General features: G+C 36.9%; 1 protein-coding gene across 1 annotated transcript in view; it reads right to left on the bottom strand.

Annotated features, from left to right (window-relative positions):
- Positions 1-1,277: 1,277 nt before the first annotated feature.
- STXBP4 (syntaxin binding protein 4) overlaps positions 1,278-27,842 on the bottom strand; it is a 196,155-nt gene continuing 169,590 nt past the window's right edge. The window contains exons 17-18 of the mRNA XM_003817418.6: positions 24,612-24,669; positions 1,278-6,187 (exon numbers count right to left, since the gene is read on the bottom strand). Coding sequence (XP_003817466.2) covers positions 6,073-6,187; positions 24,612-24,669 — 173 coding nt within the window. The 3' untranslated portion in view covers positions 1,278-6,072. The remainder of the gene's footprint in view (positions 6,188-24,611; positions 24,670-27,842) is intronic.

Below are 27,842 nucleotides of genomic sequence, written 5' to 3'. Positions count from 1 at the left end.
AGAAAGACTTGAAAAATAAATAAGCCATGTTTGCATGAAACAGAGAAAAGGGAATATATTTAAGAAATGTTCTAGGATGTATTCCTTTTTTTAATCCTAAACTCACCGATTAGGCAAATCGCTGCCTAAGGAAGAAGCAGAGACAGGACAAAAGTGTTACTTTAATGGAGCACTCTCTACAAAGAAACACCAGGAATAGGGAATAAATGGATCCTGAGCAACATTAATCTCAGGCAACTTGCAGTTCTTTCCTTTCCTTGGGGTCACTGCTAAACTCTGTGGGCTGTCTTAGTCCATTCAGGAGCTGCTATAACAAAATATCTCAGACTGGGTAATTTATAAACAATATAAATGTATTGTTCACAGCTCTGGAGGCTGGGAAATGTACGATCAAGATGCCAGCAGATTTAGCTTCTGGTGAGGGCTTGCTCTCTGCTTCAAAGATGGCAACTTCTTGCTGCATCCTCACAAGGCAGAAGGGGCAAACAGGTTCCCTGAAGCCTCTTTCATAAGGGTCCTAATCCCATTCACCAGGATGGAGCCTCATGACCTAATCACCTCCTCAGAGCCGTACCTCTTAATACTGGTACCTTGGGGGTTAGGTTTCAATATATGAAATTAGGGGCTGGGCACAAACATCCAGACCACAGCAGAGGCTTATCTAGTGCTAAGGCACTCTGGGTTAAGATGGTCTAACGTTATTGTCCGAATTGATTTCCATTGAGAGAACATGTGGATTGAATGGAAAAGATCCTCATTCAGGTCCAGCAGGTGTTACTGCTACTCCTGTGATCCTTTTGGGTTCACAGAAATCAATCTAATCCTCCAATGTTGACCACATTGGGCTGGAGGAAGCTCACTGGCGTTGTCCAAGGTCCCACTGCCTAAACATACCACATAATCATTTCCATTCTAGGGGACAAATGTAATTGAGGTTTTGCTGCTCCCTGGAACTTGGTCCAGAAGGTTAAGCCCAGGTCCTTCTCTGTGCCCTACCAACATTTTTGTTCTTTTTTCTCCTTCTCACAGCCAGGAGAATTATTTCCTAGATAGTGAGTAAGAAAGCCTCATCTTCCTCATCATATGTGCTCTCAAATCTTTGACCTAAATCATAAATCCTTTCTAGTTCCCCAAGGAGCTAAATTTTTGAAATGCAAAAGAACATGCTTTTTTCTGCTTTCTGATATCACACTCTTCGTTAATGTAACGAACATTAAATGGTCCAGTAGTTCAAATATCTGATAAAGAATGGGGAGAAAGAAAATAAATGGAAAAAGTTTTGGTTAATTTCAATTGTATATCCTTTGCATAGAATACGAATTACACAAGGGCTAGAAACACATATATCTCACATTGTATCCCTACTACTCAGTGAAGTGTCTGGCATCTAGTAGCTCTCGATAAGTGTGTAAGTGAGTAAATGAATACAAGAAGACAAAATCCCTGCCCTCACGAAGCTGACTCCCATTATTACTCCCACTATTGAGGAAGATAACAAACAAAACAAGGTTAGGGCAAACTGATAAATAATGTAAAAGAAATAAACAGGGTAGAGTGATATAGAGAATAATTGGGTGATGGGGGAATGGAATGGGGGACAGAACTATTGATCTGATCGCCCTTTCCCTCAGAACAGCCCAACCCCCAAAAGTAAAAATTGAACTTTTGAAAAAAGTAGACAGAAACAGTATAAGTTTAAATGTTAAAAGTCATATCAAGAAAGCAAATACAGAATTGCAGTTAATATTTACAAAGTCATTATGCAGACACACTATTACACGTAGACAGTTGTAGTTAAAACACCTTGGGTATTTCATTTCTAAAGCGAAGCTCCACAGGCACATTCTGTTTAAGGTTCTTTTCATTCTCTCAAAAGTTATAAGCAATAGAGTGTGTAAGTTGTTTTAATAATAGTTCAGTTCTTTATGTACATTGTAAAAATGTCAAGTGTGTTGATTCTTCAAAAAGTTGCATTTCACTTAGCAGAGAAAATAAAAATGTCCCATTTCTCCCGAGAAAAAGGATAACATTTTCTAATTGTGCAAACACTTTATGAAAGTATCACTTGACTCTATATTTTGACAGCTGCTTTGCATTTATTACTGGAGAGGCTCTTCATACGGCATGTTCCTTTTTTTTCCTTTTCTAGTCAAGAGGTGTTAATATTATTTTGGAATTATTCAAATTTAAGAGAGTGGTAAAGGGTTGCTCTTCAGGGGTTCTTAATAAACAACCCCCTAACTTCTTACCCCTTTAAGAGGTTGTTTAGGGGGAAAAAAAAAGAAAGAAAAATGGTTTTAGACTATGAGCTCCTTGTTTTGAGAATCAGTACCATTTAGCCTCATAGCATGCAAATTTCACATTTTGCCTGGCATGTAGTAGGTGCTCAGGAAGTGTTTGCTGAGTTGAACTGGTTTGAGAAAAGGCAAGGGATTACTATCCTTATTATTCAGATAGGGAAAGTGAGGCCCAAAGAACTCGAAGATGCATTTGTATTGTGCTTGGTACTTTAGTGAACGTCTCACCCAAGTTAGCTCATTTGAAAGTTGGTCCTCGCAACCATTACATGTAAAGTAGGAAAACAGAAGAGTAATGATGTGTTTGACATATAGTGAGTTAGTCACTACTAGACTTCCCTCTATACAGCAAGTCAGTCTCTGCTGCTAAAGGAAATCTAAAACCTAATGATTAAAAATCTCAGGTTCTTGGACTTGGTGGAAGGAAGGTTATTCTTCCAAGGACAAAAAAAAAAAAAAAAAAAAAAAACCAGAAAATCTATAGGAACATTTGGACTAAAAAAAGTCCTATCATACATAAAAATAAGGCTCACATACACTATTGGTGGTAATGTAAGTTGGTCCTACTTTTATGGAGAATTTATGGATATGTACCAAAATTAAAATGAATGTAACTTTGACCTAGCTTTGATCAAGAAATTTATGAATGTATTCACACTATAGACATACTAGCACAAGAGTGCAAAGATACATGAGGAAAAGGATTTAATGAATATATAAATGTTCACTGTGACATTGTTAGCAATAAGAAAACTTAAAACATTTTAGTGTTCAATAAATTGCTGGCCACACAAATTATAGGTTATGTGGGTAGTGATATTTTATGTAGACATTTGAAATAAAAGATTAATCTATGTATTGACATGAAAAGATGACCACAACATAACATGTCAAAACCAAGCTGCTTAATAGTGTGATTTCCTTTGAGTAAAATCACTCACCACAGTATTAGTGACTGCTACCTCTGGAAAGTGAGACAGGCTATCTTGTATTTTATTCACTTCCAAAGTACTTGATTTTTTTTAAATAAAATAGATTAGTTTTAAAATTCAAAAATTAAGAAGCAGCTGTTTAGTCCTGGCCACACAAAAACTCTTTTGTTGTTGTTGTTTTTTAAATCAAGAGTAAGTGGAACCCAGGAAATGATTAGCAATTGTTCTACTTCACCACAGTGTTTAGCACAGTGCTTGTGACATTGTTGGTGCTCAATAAATATTTTGAGGGAATGAGTGAATAAGGATGAGTCAACTTGGGCACTCTAGTAAAGTGAGACGGAAGGACATAAGAACATTCAGATTTTCTAACCCTAAAATCCAAGCCAGTGAGTCAATGAAGACTTCGTGATGACCACATTGCTACGGTTGATTGATGTTAAAGAAAGACTGGCTAATCGCCAAAACATAATGTGAGGGTCCTATTTGCACTGGAAAAGGATTCTTGCTAAGCCCTGACCATGTTTTTTTGAGCATCTCTTATGGCACCGACCTGATGGTTTAGAAGTCACGGAAGCTTTATGAAAAGGGAATCTGAGAGAGTGGCCAGCTGGTTCAGTCCATTCACACACTGAACCTCCTAAGCAACATTTCCCAAGTAAGGAATTCAGATTGCTGGGATAGTGTTTCCATTTTCTCCTGGGGAATTCTTTTCTTATCAGCTCTAATTACTAGAAAGTTCCTTATGACACTTAACTAGAATCTGCCTTTTTATAAAATGTACCCATAGACAATGAATATAAGCAGTTCTCCATAGTGGTTTAGAGAACAGCTTCTGGAATCACAGATCTGCCTTGAACCCTAGCTTCTACACATAGGTGCTTTGTGACCCTTAGGCAAAGATTACTAACTCTCTAAACCTAAGTTTTTTCTTTTAGAATTGGGGATAATTACAGTTCCTATTTCATGGAATGGTTTTAAGAAGATCATAAATAAATATATGCAAACTGCTCATCACCATGTATGGCACAAAATGCTCAATAAATAATATCATTACAATTGTTTAGGCCTTTTTCACTAGGTATTTCACAGAAACAGGGAGGCAAGTGGTACAAAACAGCAGTTAATGGATGAGGTGTCTCTTGTCAGTGGGCTGTGTGCCTGAGTACTTTGATTTCAGTGACTCAAGCACCTTCTTTGTTTTGCTCACTAGAAACGAATTAGAAAACTCTCCAAGCAGGGGGAGAGAAATTTCATACCATTAATTTGACAAAAACAAGAAGTTTGTACTTTCACAATTATAGACACTAACTTACAGAATACCTCATTCACCTCTGGGGGGTGCAAGGAAATAGCTCCCTCTGGGGCTTCTCTCAAAACTTGTCTCCCCGAAGCTTCCTAACATTCAAATGGCTGTCAGGCAAAACACAAGTCTTCCCTAGCCATCCTGAAACATTTCTCTTGGCTAATGACTACCTATCAGTCTGGAGTTGACTTTGTATTATTACTCAAGACATAAATCACAAATCCTAAATGGATTCAGGAATGTATAGTTGAGCACAATGTATATGTATATCTTTACCATATAAATCTGTATTATACACCATATGAAATTCAATAGACTAGGAGACTTAAGATCTCAGTTTACTCAACTATAAAATGGCTACAATGAATGGTTCTTAGACTAGGTTCTAAGGACCTCTAGGTCTGCACAGCAGTGCTGGGAGCTGCTCGACTTGGGCTTTAGGCTTCCATCTTGTTTCGAGTAGAGCAGTAATGTTTTAACAGATACCTCTCTTCTCATCAGCTCCCCTCAAACCATCCCTCTGGGAAGGGCAACCTAAGCAGGACAAACCATGTCTTTCACTTTAGAAAAACACGAGCTGCTGAAAGAAGTCTGTTGAAACAATATCACAAAGAGCGTGCCTACTTGGCGAAGGCTTGGGTGCAGAGAAGGGGGAAGGGTTTATAGGAGAATAATAGTGGGGTTATAGAGGGGCCATGTTTGACCGAAGAGGTGCCTTCTGAATCTCTGTGGAATGCACAGCTGTGGAGCCAGCTGCATCAACACAATCACAGTGTCCTGCATGATGGGCTGTGACCTCCCTCTGTGGAGACAGCAGGGTATGGGGGAAGGGGGACTGCTCATGGAATCAGAAGACTTAGGAGTGAGTCTCGGTGCTGGGACAGGGAGCTTCCTCTCTCTGAACTGCTATTTCCCTACTGAAAACCAAGAATAAACATACCCACCAGATCAGCTTCACGGGCATGTTGTATGGTTTAAAGACAATGGGGTCTACAAAGCATTTTGTAAATTAGAAAGCTCCACAAAGATACCAGCTGTATTCATCAGCCCATGAGATGTCTAAATGTGATCCTTAAATTCCAAAAAGCTTGCTAAGTTCACCTTCCTAATATATGAATATAAAACATTAGTGAATTATCAAATAAATGAGGTGTTTCATTATGTTCATATACTTTTTCAATATGTCAATTATAAAAAACCATTGTATCTGAGACCCTATGAAGAACTACATATGAAATTACAAAGAAAGATCTAATTATATATGAAAAAGTATATATATTATAAAGTCTAATTATATGTGATTTCAAAAAATATAACTAGATTATTCTTAAGGAACTACTGTAGTGGCAATTGATTTTTAAAATGTATACAGAAATATAAAAAGTTTTACAAAAATACCCAAAGTCCAGAGTCTCCATTTCACACTTCAACAAGTAGTGCATGCTTTACTCCTATTTTAGACTGTTTCATCTCAGAATTGGATGTTATGCATCTCTGCTCACATCATCCATGTAGCTCCACTTCCTAAGGAAAACCATCAAATTTTCTGGTTGGGGAGTTCTCTAGAGCAATCCTCTTCATTCTCCTCTGAGCGAGATAGATTCAGGACACTCATCACGGGATGGATCCAGGATGTAGTCTGTGTTACATGACTTGAGAAGAACAAGAATGCAATTAGAATCTGAAAGACTGTCCTTCTACTCATCCATGCAAGTACTGATCCTGGTGACATTGCTTCTACCCTAGTAAAGTCCCTGTGATAGGAAGCAGTTAGAACTAGATCCAATAGCTTTAATAAGTCTTAGACACATTTTAAGCTTCAATGAAAACCATTTCTTTCTTTCTTCTTTGGTTAAAAAGGAATGCAGGTGAATGCAGCATCTCTAACTCCTTTCGTTTCAGTATCTGACATTCAGTCAGTCAGCAAGTCCAATGACTGCCTTGCTGTAACATCTCTGGAATCTGTTTCTTGCTCTCCTTTTTCAATGAAATAGTCTGGGTCACTGAAATGGTTTGCCTCCCTGCCTCTGCTCTAGTTCTTTTCTAATTCATTCTCTACTGCAGCCAAAGAACTTTCTAAATGACAAATCATACACTGTTACTCACTTGCTAAACATTCAATGAAATACTTTGTTTTTTTAGCTGCCTCAACAATACCTGCTTTTTAAAATTATTTATTTATTTATTTATTTATTTATTTGAGACAGAGTCCTGCTCTGTCACCTAGGCTGCAGTGCAGCTGCACAATCTCAGATCACTGTAACCTCTGTCCCCTGGGGTTCAAGGAATTCTCATGCCTCAGCCTCCCAAGTAGCTAGGGCTAAAGGTGCGCACCACCACATCTGGCTAATTTTTGTATTATTAGTAGAGATAGGGTTTCACCATGTTGGCCAGGCTGGTCTGGAACTCTTGGGCTTAAGTGATCCACCCACCTTGGCCTCCCAAAGTGTTGGGATTACAGGCGTGTGCCACTGAACCCCACCAACAATATCTTCTTCTTTCCCATAATCCTTTCCCATGAGAAGTTAACTCTTATTAATTCTAAAAAACCAAATATCCCTTAAGAATCCTCCAATCTGTGCCCGTGGTCTTATCTCTTATTAAATCAAATTATAAATGCTTGTTTATTTTTAGGCCTTCCTATTTCATATAAAGCTCCGTAATGGCAGGAACTATATTTCTTATCTCTGAATTTGTGGGGCCTAACATGATCTCAGAACAAATGACCAGCATCCTGAAAAGTGTTTCAGGGAAATAACACAAGCAGAGATGAGAAAGGAAGTACAAAAGATATTGGGTAGGTCTAGGAAATGGTGACACATCACGAAATCATGCTCTTAACCTGGTGGATGGTATTTCTTACACTTAGTGTCCTACTCCCAGCCTTTGGCTGGATGAATCTCCTAAATCCACCACCATCTTCCCAACTCTGGAGTGCACGAATTAGGACAAGGCTTTGTTTCTTCTCCTTGGACACTCTTTCTAGCCCTGGTTTACCCCACTGCCTTTATCCACCCTAGATCAGTTTCCCTAGCCTTCGTCCTCCCCAAACTCAACCTCAGAAGCAGCATCATGTCTTAGATCAAGTGCATCTGAAGGCCAGTACTTACAACGATTACTTAAGATTGTGGATCTGAAAGTGCCTCCTACATTATAAAGTAACATTTTCCAAAGTATGTTCCCAAGAGTTTTAAATAAATGTTATGTGAAGAATAGCCTGGCACAGTGGCTCATGCCTGTAATCCCAGTTACTGACTTGGGAGGCTAATATGGGAGGACTGCTTGAACTCAGAAGTTTGAGGCTGCAGTGAGGTATGATCCACTACATTCCAGCCTGGGTGACAGAACAAGACCCTGTCTCAATCAATCAGCAATCAATTAATCAATGTTATGTGAAGAATATAATTCTACAGTCAAATAAGTTTGACATAATTGAATAGGTTTCTTTACTATAGGATTTCCCAGAGATTTTAATATGCTAATGTGCTCTATGAGTCTCCAAGACTATGTAATATTACTCAAAGTAACATATCTCTGTTAACAAACACAGGACCAGTGTTCCATAGAACACAATTTGGGAACTATCACAAAAATGCATTCACTTTATTGGCTACTGATTACAATACTGAAAATGTTAGGTAGTACAAATGGTAAGTTCCACTGTTATTATTAGTTTGGTTTGTTTTCAATCCTATAATATACATTTTGTTCATGTCCCCCCTACACAAATTGTTCAGCTCCTCTGTTTAAATATTAAAAACGTATCTTTTCATGGAAGAAGATTACTAGCGGTTTTATTATGGCATAAAAAGGGTTCAAGTTCTTTAAGAATCAAGGTGAAAGTGACAAGGCCCAGGCATCTTCATAGCTTCAAAAGCTCAGAGTGTGGTTTAGTGTACAAAGAATCATTATTCTCTTGACGATAATCCACATTACTAATATCTCTTTAAAATGGTTTAATGGAATTTCTTATTATGGAGGCTAAATTTACTAAAGTATTTGATTCGGCACAGGTTAACTTCATTTCAAGGCCTTTATAAAGCTGGAAAGCTGCCTAACTTGAAAGTGGTTTTAAAGAAATACTAATGAGTGTAACATGAGAGGGCTGGAATGCCACTGCAAGGTGAAATGAGGACACATCACCCTGTACAAAGTACATGTCTAAAACTAAAATGGAAAAGCTTGATGAGACAGCTTTGCTTATTTTAAAATATTGGTATATATTTTAATACTTTAATGTTTATCAGCACATATTAGTCCAAAGAAGAGACCATAATTTAAATCATTTAAATTCCTCCCTCTCCTTTGAAGTTCCATAATTGGAGGAGATGGGAAGGAAGAAAAACAGGAGCAATTACCTGAGGGTAAGTTCAGGTAGTATGCTTTGCTATGTGACTTTTTATAAATAATATTCTCATGCTTGACATATTACAACTGTCCATATATGAACATTCCATTAAATTGCTAATTTAAAATAATCAAAAGGAAAATGTCTAAGAAAAAAACGTAGTTATAGACTCTGAACGGTGAATATCAGAAAGTTCTACCAGATGGTCATCCTTGCCAGTAACCTTCATTAAGCACTTTTTAATCAACAAATCACATCTGATCTTACTCCAAATACAAAAGTAATATAAAATTTGATTAACCTTATAACTTGATTAATCTTATATTCACAATATGATTTTTTGTATATGCCTAAAAACACACACGCACACACCTAAGCATCAAATATGCAATTACAACAGCTACTCACTAGAAGAAATAAAACTAAAGCAACAGAGAGATGTGTTCTGTGCTTCAAGCACACATTTCAGACCTGGGTCTTTGTTTAAAACGTCCAGAACCAATGGGACACAGTGCTTCTGAAACTCAGGTAATGCATGTGAAGTGCCTGGCAGAGAGGAGACATTCAATAAATAATCATAGCTAGTTTTATTGATAATTAGGGATTTCTGATTATTGTAAGAAAAATTTGGAATTCTTCCTATGATGCTGGAAGGGGGCCATTTGTGTGTATACCATTCAATTTTATGTCCTAGTGAGCACTGTGGCTAAAGAGCTTTGACATAATCGGTATGATGAGATAATCCCAGATTTACTGGCTTGGAGAACATTTTAGTATTAAAAACATTTCCTCTGTGATTTGTGTGCTTGGTAATTCAGCTGATAAGAGAGAGAATAAATCAGCCCTGTTGATTGTTTAATTAATAAAGACCCCATGGTTCATAAAGGGAGATGTTGCTACTTAGTATAAAAAATTTAGAGGTTTGGAAAATAAATGAAGTTTACTATGGAACATGAAAATTTTCCATTTGAACAAACAGTACCTCTGGCAAATTCTCCTAAAGAGACAGTGCATCTGACCTGATTTGGAGAGCAGTCAACAGCACTTCAGATATATTTGAAAATCTCAAAAGCATAATACTATTTGCCTCTGAATGGTTGCTAAATCTGTTGTTGGAAAACAATAATATTCGATTTGGGAAGATAACAGTATTGTGTGTTTTAAAAAATAATATTAGTAAACTGAAAGACACATTTTAGAGCTTATTAAAAAACCTAAGAGAACATGCTTTATATTATTGGCATAGAAATGTAAGTGAATTATTTAAATCCCATTATAATTACCCTCCTTATGTTTCTTACCTCCTAGCTAAAGGAGCAAAATGTTTTCTTTCAAAATAAAAATTAGGACAACCTGTTAAACAAAAAGGATTTAATGACAAAAAGGGCACTTGCTCTGTAGAAATTCATTCTTATAACCGTCTGTGATGATGAAAGACATTCTTTTGTTAATCTTCCATCATAGATGGCACTATTTATACATCATTGTGAATTTGCATATACTATTTTATCATGTTTAAGATAAAGCTGTGGAATAAAGAGCCAAAAGTAATTAACTTCCAATGTCATTTTATTGGGGGGGGTGATAATTGTATGCATATAGTATTTATATAAACCAGAAAACAAAGACAAATAAGTAACTATATGTTAATATAATTTGTTTCAGGCACCAGTAACTTTGAATCACTGGAAAATTTTACAACTGGGCATAAACTGCAAGTAGTAATGACAATAAAAGATTTATACTTAAAAACTAATCCCAATTGAAAACAAATGAGAAGGTAGGAACACAAGGTGAACCTTGTCAATGAGATTATTAAAAAGTAACCAAACCATGATAAAGCAGCATATAATCTTATATAAACACTGGTTATGAGAATAATTACAGATTAGTAATAGGAAGTATCTATTCTAAAATATGTTTAAGAGAAAATTGCAGGCATTTTGTTCCCACTGGTATATGAGGAGTATCCTCTTACACAATTTTGGAAATATGCCACTAAAATCAAAATAAATATTTCTCATTAGTGAACTTTGTAAATATCACAGAACACTTTGAGCATTTTGTAATTAGGCATTTGGAAATCCAGTGAGGCTCTGATCAAATATTAGCAGGATCTCATCCAAATCTTTACAGTCTAGAGGACAAATTTTATTTTTATTATATATTTATGGTAATTTCTGTTAAAAATCATTTATCTTTTAAAATCTTAAATTCCAATTAATTAAAAATATTTAGGTCTGAGCTATCAAATCATATTATAAGAATCTAAAGCTATTGTAATATATTACTCATGTATAACATTGGAAAAAATTGTTGTCACTAGACTTCTAAAAGATAAACACTGAAAAGAAAATTCCTGAGGAACAAGTATGGAAAATATATTAATTACATTTTTTCAAATAATATCCACAGGCTGGATTGCTGTATAGAGCTAAAACATGTCAGGTACAAAGCCAATATAATTAATTTTTCAAAGAAGGAAACAACTCTGTAGTGACAGAGTACAGCCCTGGGTAACTCTTAAAAATTGATGCTGTTTTTCATTATAATAGGACAAACAAAACAGAAAAAAACAAAGAACATGTCCTACTGACACTGATACCTATACACTGAATTATTAGATACTAATAAACAATTATATATAGGATTGTATAGTTGGTATATTTGTACTTTCTCATATACCTGTTGGCAGTGTCCACCAAAAATTTATGTTCTCCATTCCATACCATAGAGTTGCTGCCAGGTGGCAGCTGCCTAGGCAGAGACTACATTTCCCAGCTCTCCTCACATCTTTATGTGAGCATGTGATTAGTTCCTGTCAATAGAAGGTAACAGAATTGATGTTTATCTTTTGTGGGTCAGGGGTTTTTAAGAAGCTGGAGTGCCTTCTCTACTCTCACTCATTATCCGCCAACCGAATGTAGAGGACTCTGAGGCCATTAGGGAGGGCAGAGACATGAGATGGGAGGAGCCTGGGTCTCAACATCACTACCTGAAGAAAAGCTACACCCATCAACCAGGAATCCCTGCATTGATTTGTGAGCATGAAGTCACTGAAAGCAGATGATTTGTTATTTCAGACAGCGTCACTCTAGATCACGTCAAGCAAGACGAGAATATTTCAAGAGGAAGCCGTGACTATTACTTTCTCAATAAATATATGTACAACTTCTATAAACTAAAAGCTTATCTTTCTAAAATACAGAAAATAAGTAATAACTATATATTTTCATGCTACTTTAAATATCAATAATCAAGACTGTCAGAATGTAGATTAACGAATACTAAATTTAATTGGAAACAAGTTCATAAGACCACTGTCAACGTTTCCACATTAAATTCCCCCTGCGAGTAGAAGTGCATAAAATGTAGAAGCTACTTTAATTTTTAGTGTTCTTATTAAAATACAATTGTATTACAAGCCATACAGGTGTTCACTTAATTTAATCAACAAAAGAAGTTTAATAAACATCTGACTAAACATTCTTCTTAATTAACAAATTTAAAACCTTAAAAAAACTAAAATTTAAAACATATTTTTTCAACTAATTTATCTGATTCTAACGTTATGTTTATCTATCAAAGTTAAAATGACTACACTACAAATTTTAAATATAAGCATATATATTATACTACAGAATGATTTGTAAAAATCACAAAGTTGGAAGGGACTTTGAGAGGCTCCTTATGAGACCATCTCTAATGTCTTGAAGTATTTTGTCAGTATTACTGATTCCGTCATGTATAAATGCTAAAGCCACTAGACAGTGAGTGTTACAAAGAAAAGCCTTCAATTATGGTGAAAATTATGGGATAAAAACATGCCATCAACCTCTACAGTTTTCTCATGAACTTTTAAATACTGATTGTTTCTAATAGTGCCAACTTAGACTTGTGACTAAATGGAATTAACTGTCTTTTAGGACCTTAGTATAAATTAAAGGCAAGAAAGAATTATATTCTTATTTTCTATATGAGGAACCCGATACTAAGAAAGGTGAAATAACTTATTCCAGGTCATGAAACTAGTGCATGTTAGAGCCGGGATCTAGATCCAAATCTGACTTCTGAGAATTTAACCATTATATTAAACTCCTCGCTGAGGCTCTGTTATCTGGGTTAGTGTCAGTAACAATATATAGGGAGGCTCTGGAATGGATTAAGCGACCATCTGAAAGGGGTTCTTCAGCTTTACAAGATAAAATTAATTAAAGATGTATTGACTAGTTCATTGATTATAAATGGTATGTCTAAAGCTATTATATATAAAGTATTTGCCATATGATATGGTTTGGCTCTGTGTATCCACCCAAATCTCATCTTGAATTGTAATCTCCATGTGTCAAGGGAGGGACCTGTAATCCCCAGTATCAAGGGAGGGAGGTGATTGGATGATGGGGACAGTTTCTTTCATGCTGTTCTCGTGATACTGAGTTCTTACAAGATCAGATGGTTTAATAAGCGTCTGGCATTTCCTCTGGTTGCACTTCTCACTCCTGCTGCCTTGTGAAGAAGGTGCCTGCTTCCTCTTCTGCCATGATTGTAAGTTGCAGGAGGCCTCCCCAGCCATGTGGAACTGTGAGTCAGTTAAAGCTCCTTTGTTTATAAATTACCCAGTCTCGGGTGATATATTTATAGCAGTGTGAAAACAAACTAACACACCACGAAATGCATAAGAATTGTTATCTGGATGACCATGAATAAAAAGTACTTGTATGAAGCCTGAGTCAGAGGCTTTGTGCCAGCAGTCATATTTTTTACATCATGTAGCAACAAATTCTTCATATATCTATTTTTGTCTAATAGGCTGTTAGTTTCTGGAGGGTAGGGAAGTGTCCTACTCATCTTTATAGCCCCAGTGTCAGGCTCACAGAAAGGGGGGTCCATAAATGTTTGATGCACGGATACATTTCACTGATATATTACTATTGTTATATCACTGGGTAAAAATACTCAAAAGTGGTAGACAAGCTTACTTATAATGGAGGATCAGATAAAACAATCTTCTGACTTGGTAATCCAGTGCACTGTCCTAAATTATTGAAAATATGCATAAATAAATTGATCATTATTAAAATAAGATTTAAATAGCTCCAAAGTCACCAAATAACCAACACTACTAGTCCTTCTCACCAATATTCTCATATCCAAGTAACTTCCAAAGGTCTACTCATACATTTGGTTGTACGTAACAGTTGAATCACTGTGATAATTCAGACCATTTTGACTAGTTTATTTTCTATATAGCTGGAGTTATATGTCAACCTACTCAAATCCCAGGTTTTGTTAAAATTATTTACATCAAGCAAATACTATTTTTAGCTAAGCAAATCTTGTTTTAACTATTAGAGTATAAAACTTTACTAAAGAAAAATAAATATGATGGTAAGTGGCCTGGCTAACAGCTCACACTTCCCTTCGGTCCCTAAACCGTAGAAGTGATTTTACCACACTGGAATTTTTAGTCTTTGAAATGATGAGAATGCAGCCAAAGCCATGTTTCTAGGCACCAGATACCCAACAGAGGGATGGAGATTTTCACAGAGGTACCTGCTTAATACCAGTGCTAAGTAACAAAGTGCAGGCATGATCAAAGAAGACCTCTGGCCCTCTTAATATTGAGATCATTCATTTGATACAGATATTCAGGTATGTGGCAGCTGGGTAAGACTTTACATCAGGAAAGCATTTTGTACTTTACAACGTTCTTTGGTACCAATTTCCCAATTTGCTTTTCATATAAATCTCACAGACGTTATTTTTCTCTACAGTTTTTACAATTGATGAAACTGAGGCTCAGAGTATCAAAGCCCCATCCAAGGTCACACAGTAGTGGGACCACTACCCTCCCCACTCTACTTCTAACTCCCTGTAATCATTTGCTACTGCAGTAACAAATTTCCACAAATTTAATAGCCTAAAACAACACAAATTTACAATCTTATAGTTGTGTAATTCAGAAGTCCCACACAGGTCTTATTGTTCTGGAGGCTCTAGAGGAGAATTTGTTTCTTTGCTTTTCCAGGCCACTCACATTCCTTGGCTTATGGCTCCCAACTTCAAAGCCAGCAACATAACATATCCTGAATTCTGCTTCCACTGTCATATCTCTTTCTGACTCTCTTTTTCTGCCTCCCTCTTCTACTGTTAAGGAGTCATGTGACTGGAACCATTTGGATAATCCAGAATTAGCTCCCTATTTTAAGGTTAGTTGATTAGCAACCTTAATTCTACCTGCAACTTTAATGCTCCTTTACCATGTGACCTAGTATATTCACACTTACAGGTGCTGGGGAATAAGATGTGAACATTTTTGAGGGCCATTATTCTGCCTACCCTTCTCTTCTTCCCTTAAGCTGCTTCTTCCCCTAAGACTAGGGCCTAATGGAAAATGCACCGATTGGGATCAACTCTTGCAATTTGCCTAAAACTTGCTAAACGTTTAGCATGAAAAATAATACATATATGTATGACACTATAATGAATATAATCTACAGAATGAAGGAAAAAGTTGCTAGGGACCTTATGAAATGTAATTTTTGGGAGAAGCTACTATATGGACTGAACTATGTCCCTCCTAAATTCATATGTTGAATCTCCAAACCCCAGCGTGGCTGTATTTGGAGACTGGATCTCTATGGAGATAATTAGGGTTAGATGAGGTTGTAGGCTTGGCAGGACACTGGTCTGATGGAACTGGTGTCTTTGTAAGAAGAGACACCAGAGATATCTCTCTCTGTGTGTACAAAGAGAAGAGGCCAGATGAGGACACAGCCAGAGGTAGGCATCTAGAAGCCAGGAAGAGAGTCTCACCAGAAACCAACCCTGATGGCGCCCTGATCTTGGGACTTCTGTGAGAAAATAAATTTCTGTTGTTTAAGCCATGTCTGTGGTGGTTTGTTACGGCAGCCCTAGCAGACTAATATAGCAACCAAATTTGGAAGGGAAAGAGTTTGACAAAAAGTATTTGTTAGTAAATCTAAATAAAGGGTCCTGGAAGCAAAGACAATTATACACCTTTCAAATAAAAGTATTAACCCTCAGAAAGGTTACGAGTTTTCAAAGTACTTTATGAAACCCCAAATAATTTATTTTAATATCTCAATGAAATGTGAAAAAACATGCTTCATGCCTGTGTTATACCTGTCATTGGTTAAATGAGAGGGAAAAGGGGCTTTGATGCTGAATATTTAGGTCTGGATGTTCTTTTTATTTTAGTGGGCTTTGCCATTCTGAATAACCCAAGCCAGCTGCCTGGTCTTTCATTTCATGACAATTTCTCACACAGTACTTCATATTCCTACATATATTTGTAGGTATTTACAGAAAATCCTGAGCAAGCTGTCTCAGGCTCATGATCAATGCAATGTCTCTGCTCCTATCACAGGGCTTTTGACTGGCCAGAGAGTGGCACAGGTGTAGGTTTTGGCTACTGGTTTCCATCTGCAGTTGTGTAAATACTGTCATTTTAAACTCCTCCATTGGCAAATAGCAATAGTATAAAATAAGGAAGGGGAGGGGTAACTAACAGCTGTTAAGCACTCATTATGTGCAAGGTATTTTGCTAGGTGCTTTTTACCCCAAATTTCATTCAATTCTCAAAACAATCTGGGGAGATAGATAGAAATTATTATCCTTGTTTTTGTACAAGAATAGAGGGTAAAGAGTATTGAAATAACTTACCACTACCAAGGTCACACTCAAAAGTGGTTGCATAAACATTAGAAGCTAGCTCTGTCTGATACTAAAGCCCTTATTTTTTTCCCCATCAATTGCTTCCGCAGACTGCCAACAACAATATTCATTCGATAAATATTTATCATCCCTACAAATACCAGGCCCTGTGCTAGGTAATGAATATTCCAAACCAGTTGTCACATGGATGGTTACAGCTTTAAAGTGCAATCTAGTAATTTCAATACCTTACAACTCATTCATAGCTAAGAAGTATTTGGGGGCAAAATATTTAAAAAGGTCCATATTTCATCTTTTAAGTCCTCTGTTGGTTTCTTCATTGTAGCCTCATTAAGAATAAGATGCCCAGAATTCTTATACATGTAAAAGAGAGTGAGGAGCCTACACATATTCTCCTTATCTAGTCTGAAGTTGCATAGAAATTGCCCTGACACCTCACCCAGTGAGCCTTAGATCTTACTAATTTGTCAGTAGACATTTCCTCATTCACAGAAAATGAATCAAAGCCCCCAAATTAATGAGATCTTTAGAAGGAGGGTGTTAGACAGTGTCCACTAAAAGCCAAAATAAGCTAGGTGCTTGCTCACGCCTGTAATCCCAGCACTTTGGGAGGCTGAGGCGGGCGGATCACCTGAGGTCAGGATTTCAAGACCAGTCTAGCCAACATGGCCCCGCCTCTACTAAAAATACAAAAATTAGCCAGGTGTGATGGTTGGTGCCTGTAATCCCAGCTACTCGGGAAGCTGAGGTGGCAGAATCACTTGAACCTGGGAGGCGGAGGTTGCACTGAGCCGAGACTGTGTCACTGCACTCCAGCCTGGGTGACAGAGCGAGACTTCGTCTCAAAAAAAAAGAAAAAAAAAAAAAAGCTAAAATAATTGTAAAGGATTTAGAAAAAGCTAAAAGTAGTACCTTTTAAATTTCGAATTCAGAAACCATTCCTTCCTTTCCATCTTCCCCTTTCCAATCTCCCTAATTTCTAATTGCATTAGATTTACCTAAGCTAGGCTCTACTTAGCAAATAAAGTTAGGGCCTAAGAAACGATAATTTAAAATTCTTGTCTTTTGTGTTTTCCTTTGTTTATAAATGAGATGACACAATGTAACTGAAGCTTTTAACTAATACAATAGGCAAACAATAAAATTTATTCACTTATAGATTATGATCCATTCTTCCCTACTTGCAAACAAACTAACTGGCTATCTTAACCCAAGTATAGACAATCATTTTAGGGCATTAATGAATTCTGACTGGAGAGAAATGAGAGAAACCATGCGTACTAGAACTTAGCTATGCTGTAGAGTCATAAAAACAAAGCTCTCACATACTGAACATCTCGTAAGAAATTTGGGGTAGGGGTGTTCTCATTGTTTATTTTGTTATTCCAACCTAATAGTTGCATCATTACTGTTCATCATGGCAGAGTTCCTGTCATGTGCTAGCAATACACTCTAGAAGAAAAAGATTGCAAAGATGTGGCATGTGTCCTACACATCACTTCTCCCTCTAAACCCATGGCAGACATCTCCAGTTGATCAAGGCATACATCAGTGAAGTTGAATATGTCCTCAGAATTCTTCTCAAAATAATACTTGAGACAGCTATTATCAACAGACAGAGATGGCATGAGTTAAAATCTATTTCCCTTCCCTGTTCTACACAGAAACTTTTGTTTTATTCAAATACATAGACTTTCTAGGTTCTACTGATACACATTTGTAATGTTCTAAGAATAATACTGCCTATGTGATAAAGAATAGAATTTGTAATATGAGGAACAATATATCAGATTTTAGGATCTGATATAAAGGCATATCAATCCAAATGAATGCATGGAGAATTACAAGCCAAATTTAAGTAACTTAAAAGCAAGTGATTACATGTATTTGAAAAATCACCAACAGTATAATTCAGGGGTCCCCAACCCCCGGGCCATGGACTCGTAGTGGTCCATGACCTGTTAGGAGCTCAGCTGCACAGCAGGAGGTGAGTTCCGGGCAAGTGAGTACTACTGCCTGAGCTCTGCCTCTTGTCAGATAAGTGGTGGCATTAGGAGTGCAAACCCCATTGTGAACTGCACATGCAAAGGATCGAGGTTGCGTGCTCCTTATGAGAATCTAATGCCTGATGACTGAGGTAGAACAGTTTCATCCTGAAACCGTCCCCCTACCCCCTGGTCCATGAAAAAATTATCTTCTACAAAATGGGTTCCTCGTGCCAAAAAGGTTGGGAACTGCTGGCATAATTGAATATTCAAAGCAAGTAATGGACATAGACAATTTTGTATTATTTATATAAGTCATATGAAACATATATTTTACATACACTGTGAAGCGGCATCTGCTAGGCATCCTCTAAGATGGTTCCCAATGATCCCTACCTTCTGGAATTCATACTTTTAGGTAGGCACCTCTTACACTGAACCAGGGTTGGTCACATAGCAGAAGTGATGGTAGATCAGTCATCTGACATTGGTTATAAAAGACACTGTAGCTTTTGTCTTTCTCCCTCTCTGTCCTTTTTGTCCCTTACTTCAAGGAAGACAGCTGCCATATTGTGAGTAGCTCTATGTGTTCATGATATGGTGAGGAAGTGAAGCCTCCTGCCAATAACCTCATGAGTGAACTTGGAACAAATACTCCAGCCAGCTCACTAAGCCACTCTTTTTTTTTCTTTTTTTTTGAGACGGAGTCTCACTCTGTGGCCCAGGCTGGAGTGCAATGGTGTGATCTTGGCTCACTGCAAACTCCGCCTCCTGGGTTCACACCATTCTCCTGCCTCAGCCTCCAGAGTAGCTGGGACTACAGGCACCAGCCACCATGCCTGGCTGATGTTTTTTTGTATTTTTTTTAGTAGAGACAGGGTTTCACCGTGTTCGCCAGGATGGTCTCAATCTCCTGACCTCGTGATCCGCCTGCCTCGGCCTCCCAAAGTGCTGGGATTACAGGCGTGAGCCACCACGCCCGGCCTCACTAAGCCACTCTTGAAGTCCCAGCCCTAGCTAACAGAGTGACTACAACTTCATGAGAGACCCAGAGAGAAAGTGAGAGAGTAATCCAGTGAAGCCACTCCTGGATTCAGGATGCTCTAAAATTGAGTAAGAAAATACATATTGGTTTAAGCTAAAATTTTGGAGAAATTTATTATGCAGATATAGAGTTAATATAAGTATGATAATCACAGTAAATCTGAATCAACAGAAAGATAAAAGGATACAAAAAAGCAATTAGCAGCTATGTCTAATTTGTCATAAATTCAGTTTTACTACAAACTTGATAACTCTCATAATAATTTTGTTATATTATATAACATATGTATAAAGCATGTGAACTTTTAAGTGGAATCATACCAAAGACTACTATAAATCTGTAACAGTATACAACTTCAAAGGGAAAAAGATAAGAAGTTGGGTAGAAAAATGGATCAAGTTAATCAGTTAATTTCATTATAGCACTCTCAAGATCATGGATGGTTTGTTATTAAATTTAAGAATGTTGCAACTCTCTCTCTAAGGAGAAAATAAGAAAAAATTTCCTAGAATGCACAAATACTTTTTAAAACTAATAAATAATGTATTTTCTTTTTTACACATATATGAGGCAAGTGAGCAAGCTCTGCTCACCTGCATATATGCATATATACATTGGTACACACACACACACAGAAACATACATACACACAGAGATATATGTTTATTAATTCTATGAAACACTGGCTGTAGCGATGCCAACACTGATCAAATTTGTTCATCCTAGGTAAAATGCTTTCTTCTCTTGCATCAGAATTTGAGTAGATGACAAAGTATTAATATATGTGTGATGGACATGTGGATGGGCGGGAATAGTCAATGAGGATTATGTTCATCTGGACATTCTTAGGACACCACTGACAGTTATTCCCTTGCCAGAGGCTTGGCTTCCATCAGATGTAACAATTCAATTTCTGGGAAGGCAGTGACAGATGCCAATTTCAGGAAGAGATTATGTGTATATAGACCATCATCTCTTCTGGTGTTCTGGGAGGGTGATTTCAGTCACTATTCTTAAGTAGAGGTGAGAGAACAATGATCTGAGTCCATTACTTATTATTTCTTGCCTTCAAAGCATCATCTATATGGTAAATGAATCACTCTTACCTCAAAAGCTAACACAGGCTACACAGACTCAAAATTTTCTGTTGGGGTAGTAAGAGAATGAAGATTAAAACAAAACAAAAACAAATGACAAACCAAAACTAAATAGTTCCAAAAAAGACATATAGTAGATGTCTGCTTATGCAAACTTTACTTATCTGACAACATCACCTAGTTGAATGCAGCTAAGAACCATAAAGAAACTCCCACCAAAATGTGAAAGCAAGGGGAGGGAGTGAAGAGGGCTAACCTTTGCTGAAAGTGTCTATTTTGGGCCAGGTGCTATGATAGGCTCTTTAAATACACAAGCTCATTCATTCTGGACAGGAACCCTATGAAGTGCTAACATACTTTCCTTTTTATAAATGGAGAAATTAATCCCAGAGAGGTTAAGTAAATGTGCCTAAGGTTTAGCTATTTTATTTAGCTATTTTGTGTAGACACTGTCATTTTAATTAAAGTTTCTCCAAGTCCAAAGCCCATGCTCTTCTTTCCCTGATACCAGATGGCCTTCCTGTAATCAAATCCACCTGCAACAGAACTTATGTATCATACTTGACTTACATAAGCACTCCTGCAGAACCACATTCAAAGGCTATTTACAAGCAGTTCAAATTAGCCTCATTATCTGGCATCCTGTCCTCCTCAAATACAAAACTGGGGAAGAAGGTGGCTTGTGGAGAGTGGGCAAAGAGAATGGTCATGAGGAGAGGAACAGGGACACTGAGAGAAGCAAGAGATGACAGCTGTGTCTCTACTCTGTCTTATACAGCGTAATATCCCCTGTAGAACTCACTGTATTGTGTATAATGATGGATGTTCATAAGGATTTTGTTCACTGGCCTCTGTATAAGAAGTCAGGGAAGTGTGTAACATATATTAAAGTAAGACTTTCATCAAGAACAGTTAACTAAAATAAGTCTTGGTGCTTGAATAGGGTTAAGTTCCAACAAAAAAAAAACTAACTTATGCCAAACACCCCATTCCTTCATGAGGCTGGGTAAAAGAAGTAATGGCATATTGTTAGATTTTCTTATTTCTACTCTTTGACTTTTTTAATCTCTGGAAGACAATTTCTTATTCTTACAACCAAGTTTCTATTCTGCTGTTTTAAAATGGATAAAGTATAGAGCTCTTCCTAAATTGAGATCTGTTTAAAGTGTCTTTCTTGTCACATGTCAACATACTATATTAACATGAGGATACAGAGGTGGTGAGGCGTGCGTGTGTGTGTGTGTGTGTGTGTGTGTGTGTGTGTGTGCAGGTGGCTTTGGGGCCAGACAACCCTGGATCTGAATCTTGGCTCTGCAATTTTATTACTGTGTGACCTTGATGACTACAGCCTCTTTTAACAGTTTCTCCTAATGAAATGGTAAGACAATAAGATCTACTATGGCCCTTTGGGGAATACATTTATTTTATCATCTCTTTTTCTGTTTTCCTTATGTGTCAAGACTAAGGTCAAGGAAAAAAAAATTGATGGACTTCCAAAACACACCTTTTGGGGGTATATTTTCCGAGCAAAGCAATGGGGTTAGGATAAATGTAGCATCTCTCTGTTCTTTCCACAGACACTGAGTTGGTTCCCAGGGCAGCCAAAGGGCTTATTGACTCCCTTTTATCTCCTCTTCTGGGACTCTATTCTCCCTTATAGTGGGAGTCCAGCCCAAGGCTATTGTTCCAGGCTGCAAAGAACAGTGGCTTAAGCTAGCTGGGTAACCGGTAAGGAGACAAACCAACTCTCTGGCTGACCATCACTTGTTCCTGCTTTCTCTGTTTTGGGTAACTGTGCCCCTAGTATTCTTTTCTCTTAAGGCACTAGTTAGATTCTGACATTCAACTCTGGGTTAGGATATACTGACAGACAGCTAGGTTTAGGTAAAGGAGTTCCCCACAGGATCCAGACTCATTTACTGACATTTCAAAGGATCCTGAATGCAGAACCCCAGTTAATAATGAATGCTAATTTTCTTTCTTTTAATCATGCATTTCTTTGGGGAACCTTCTAGGAGAAAGCATGGCTAAGGGCAAGATGCAGCTCACCACCATCATAATGCCATTCCAATAAGAGCCCAGCAACACCTACTTTCCACATTGTTAAGAGCATTAAATGATATAATGCATAGAGAAATACATCTAGCATATTCCTGGCTATTAAGCACAAGCTAGTGCTCAGTAAATGCTCATGCCCTCATCTTTTCCTTTATAAAGTTAATATCAAAAAGAGAGAAAGAAAGAAATGCAACACAGATTTGAATGCATTTTTTTCATTTTCCTGCCATTCCTACAGTACAGTGATTCAAATCTTCCAGAAACTAAACATGATTAATCCTGCATGCTAGAGAGCCCCTTCCAGAAGAGGTCTGATTCTGGAAGTAAAGAGTGTGGCACTAAATGTAATCTGCACATGGAATTCCTGGGTCCTCTATGACAAAAGTTCATTTTCTTTCAAATGTTATAAACAACACCTTTGCCTGATTAATCACTTCATGCTAGAGATTGCAAGAAAAAAATTCAGCATGAAAACACTTTGCCAGGTTTATCTCTAGTTTTTCCTTACATTTTTTCAAATGCACAGCTTTTGAATTCTCAATGTTTTTAATGGTCATACGATTGTTCAGGTTTTTTTTCCCCTCCACGATGGTTTCTCCATATTGTAAATTCATGACGGCTATTTATTGGGCATCTACTGTGTTCCAAGTTCTATGCTAGGTACTTAAGATTAAACAACTTTATAAAGTAGGTAATATTCCCCTCAGTATATGATGTGAAAGCTGAGGTTAACAGAGATGTAGGAACTGTGTAAAGTTGCGGGGCATGAGAATCCAAAATCTGGATATTGCTTTGTAAAATATTTGCACATTTGAAAGGGGATAGCAAGGACATGTCTCCCTTTTCCTCCCAAAATGCATACCAAGTATACTTTGCTAAAAGGATACACAAAGGAGTCCCCTGGGCTCTTAGGAGTCTGTTGGGATTCCCCTTTGTCTCTCGAAATGTCAATTCTGACATAAAAGGAATTTTCAGGAAACGGTAGAAGTATATCACAGTGCTCTGTCCAGGGCAAAACTAACCAGTTCAGCATCTAGGAAATGTATTCCTGTTCAGGCTTTAAGGATGGGTCTTTATCAGTGACAGTCTAGTGCAGTAGTAGAATCTTGCGGTCAGAAGACTTTGACTCTAGTTCTGACTTGGTAATTAAGTAGTGATAGATTTTTTGGTAACTACTCAAGACTCTTATTTTCTTCATCTATAAAACAGAAAAAATGACAAGGTACACATACCTCAAGAGGTTGTTCTGAGAATCCACTGAGGTAAGGTTTGTTCATATACTGTCCTATTTATCTCAAGTTATTTATCTACTGTCTGTTTTTCCTCTCTATTATGTAAATTCTATGCTATCAAGAAACCAGTCTATATATTTCACCACTATATCTGCAGGGCGTGGAACACTGCCTGGCAAACAGCAAATGCTCAAAAAATAGTTGCAGAATGAACTGTGTGCATTTTAAAGCATTAAAAAATGTTGATATTAGCATTATTGTTAAGAACTTTTAAAGATATACAAAACGGATTTTTTTGTTAGGTATTAACTTTTCATAAACACTAATACTATTAGCCAGCCAGTGAATTTAGGCAGCCAGCCTAAGTTCAAATGATGATCCTGTTCCAATTTTTTGATGTTTCCCTAGAAATTATTACCAGGTTTTTTCCCCCAAATGATATCTGATATTAGCATTTAAATCACATGAAATGAAAATGGTGAGGCTTCATTTCTTGTTACTAATTTTTGTAACCTCCAAGAAGGTTTCTTAGTTTTGCTGATTATTCTGCAACTTCCAGGTTCTCTCCAGATGTGAAGAAAATTGCTTACTTGGTTGAGATGCTTGTACTTACTTGATGAAGTACTTGATTCCATCTGCTGTGTAAGCTTCCTCCCACCCATAAGGTAAACCTACAGTGAAAGGAAACCAAAAATATATTTAATAAGATGATAAAGATAACTTTATTTCCTGGACACAAACCTCCCTCATCTTTACAATTATCTGAGCACATTTCTTATACAAAATAATTTTCTAGAAAGGGGGAATTAAGACAATTCAGATGAGCTTTCATACTCAGCATCTTTAGAACACAATAAATAAGTCTTGAGCAGTTAACAATCTGCTTTAGTTGCAATAACTGGATTATGACTTGTCATTTACATGTGGTGAGCATTTTTGTCAGCAGGATTCAAGCAAAAATTTGTGTTGCAGTGGATGGTTTTTGCCTGAAGGCAGAAGGATGGACAAGATGGCCTCTGCTTGTCTGTTCTGGCTCAAAGTTTCTTTAATTGGCTCCCTTTACATTCTTTCACTCAGCTCCACAGGGAATCAGACATGAGTGCCAGATCAGCAGGGGTTTGAAAGTAGCTTTTGGACAAGACAAAATTCCTTATTAAGTTTGAAAGTTTAGCAAAGTGATTTACAATGGATTGTGGCATTTTACTTTGTTAATTAAGAATTTTGTGCACTAAACATAAACGGCCAAACAATTTGCTAAACTTAGCTTCCATTTCTGTAATGGGATTGAGAATAGTTAGCTATAAAGAGATGTGGATTGACGTAAGCAAGCGATATTTGGCCATATTTCTGTAAATGAGTACATTTTGGCCCTCATCATACCAAGAGAACAGCCCCAAGTTGAGGCAGCCACATTCTCCTACATTCTGATTTTGGGTGGTACGTTTCTAGAACACAGTGGTTTCCACCCCTCTGTTCCATCCAAGTACTGCTAAGGATTTTAATCCAATTTTTGGATGAGTTCTTTGACACTGGCTTATCACGACTCAGGTAGCCTACCTCTTTGGAAAGTAACCGACCTTTAACAACAAATCATTGACTTCCTTTCCCCAAGTCTCAGCAAGGGGCAGAGCAAAATTGCAGGAATGGTAACTATCTTTGTTTGCTTGCTTTTAGAGGCAGGGTTTCTCTCTGTTGCCCAGGCAAGAGTGCAGTAGCACAATTATAGCTTATTGCAACTCTGAACTCCTGCGCTCAAGTGATTCTCCCTCCTCAGCCTCCCAAGTAGCTGGAACTATAGGTACATGCCACCATTCCTGACTAATCTTTTTAAAATTTTTTTGTAGAGACCAGATCTCACTATGTTGCCCAAGCTAGACTCAAACTCCTGGGCTCAAGTGACCCTCCCACTTTGGCCTCCCAAAGTGATAGAATTATTGTTGTGAGTCACCGTGCTTGGCCTAACAGTAACTATTTGAATGAAATAAAACCTTACTCTATCGCCATTTGCTTCTTGTGAAGTCTTTGAGAAGCAACTCTAAGGATGATGTTTTTGTAATTATGAAAACCAAGAAATACAATTTGCATTGTGTTTATTTCCAGTCTTTTACCACAAGTCGTACACACCTTGAGCAAAAATTCTGTAACTATTTCCTTTGTATATTAACACAGGCCACCTTGAAGTTTCTATTCTCTCTTAATGAACAAATGTTCCTCTTATAAGTAGAAAATAAGCACTTCCTAGAGCCTGGCTTAAGCAAATGACTGGCTTCCCTAAAAGCCCCTTAGTGACTGTCACTATATGTCTCCTCTAGTGTTCACTGCAAGCACATGCTCAGCCAGATGCACCATGATAAACTGCTCTGCTGCACCAGTTCAAGTAGATTTATTTTCTGTCTTCACACTTTCTGCATCTTCTTTTATAGATCACTTCATTCATCACTGACAAGCCCCTCACCTGGAGGGAAGAAAATGATGACTGTACCTAAGAACCTTGCTTTCATGATAAAAATGCTCAGAAATAACAGGATTTCCAATCAATAAGACAAAGGCAGCTAAAAGTTAAGTAGGAAGTTATTCTAATGTGACTACAATTTTTGCCCGCTAAATAATTTGTCTGATCAGTACAACTGTGTCCGTCCTTCTAATTTCTTAGGTCACAGATACGTTCTAATAAAAATAAAGTGGACACTTTCAAGACAGTATCTTTTAATCTACAGGATCATGTGAAAATTGACACTAACATTGGATTACCACATCCCCTGTGCCATCAGAATAGAATTTCTGCCTTGATTATTTCCTTACAATTATTAAAAAAGAATTATAACTTTATAACAGACTTATAAAGGTACTAATTCATAGGCATTTAAGTCACAATGGTTATTCAATGACTGCAGCCATAAAGATATCCCTGCATATTAAATAACATGTATAACTTATTTTAGAAGATGTTCTCTGTTCTGAGAAAATAAGTGTTTCTTTTTAGGAGACTGAATAGTTTCTTATATTTCATGCAGATTTCATATAATCTATTATATAAAAGACAGACCTAGAGACTAAAATGATAGTAATTAATCTCTCAGTGATAGTTCACTAATAGAAAACAATCACTGTCCAATTATAAACTAAAAACACAAATAGCCTACCTTATACAAAAATAGGACTTCTGATTTCCACCAGCTTATTGATGAACTCAGTTTTCCCTTAGTAAAGGTTTCATTTCTTCATAATAAGTGATTTGGATATGACTAACATTATCTAAATAATTTTCAATAATCATTATTGTTTTAAAATTTTCCTACATTTACCATATCTTTATACTTGGAAATATACAATGCTTCTATTTTTTCTTTTCATATTTGTTTTAAAAACGTTATGACAACTATAACTACCTGAAATTGCTTTGGATTAGAAGTATTGTCTATGAACCCTCCCATAACATTCTTTCCATCAGTGATCATCTGTTTTGAATCAATAACTTCACAGTGATGACTCCAAAATCTTCATGAGTATCTTGCCAAAGTAAGAGTCTTAAACACATTCAACTTAGAATAGTGGCTGTTACCTAAAACTCAACATATCCAAAACCAAAGTCATTACATTTCCAGACAAAATAGTTCCTTTCTAATTTCCCAGTCTATTTATGTATCAAATATTTTCTTTGTCATATCTGGCCCATGTATCATTCATTAAATATTTAATGATCCTTTATTATGTGTTCAGCATTTTGCTAGATGTTCAATATACAGTGATAAACAAATAGACATGACCCTTGATCATATGAAGCTTGAAATCGACATAAAGACATTATTAAAAATAGGAATAAGTTCTACAAAAAAAATATGGA

Source organism: Pan paniscus, chromosome 19 (assembly GCF_029289425.2).
Source record: "Pan paniscus chromosome 19, NHGRI_mPanPan1-v2.0_pri, whole genome shotgun sequence".
NCBI lineage: Eukaryota > Metazoa > Chordata > Mammalia > Primates > Hominidae > Pan > Pan paniscus.
This window is presented reverse-complemented; position numbering and strand designations above follow the sequence as displayed.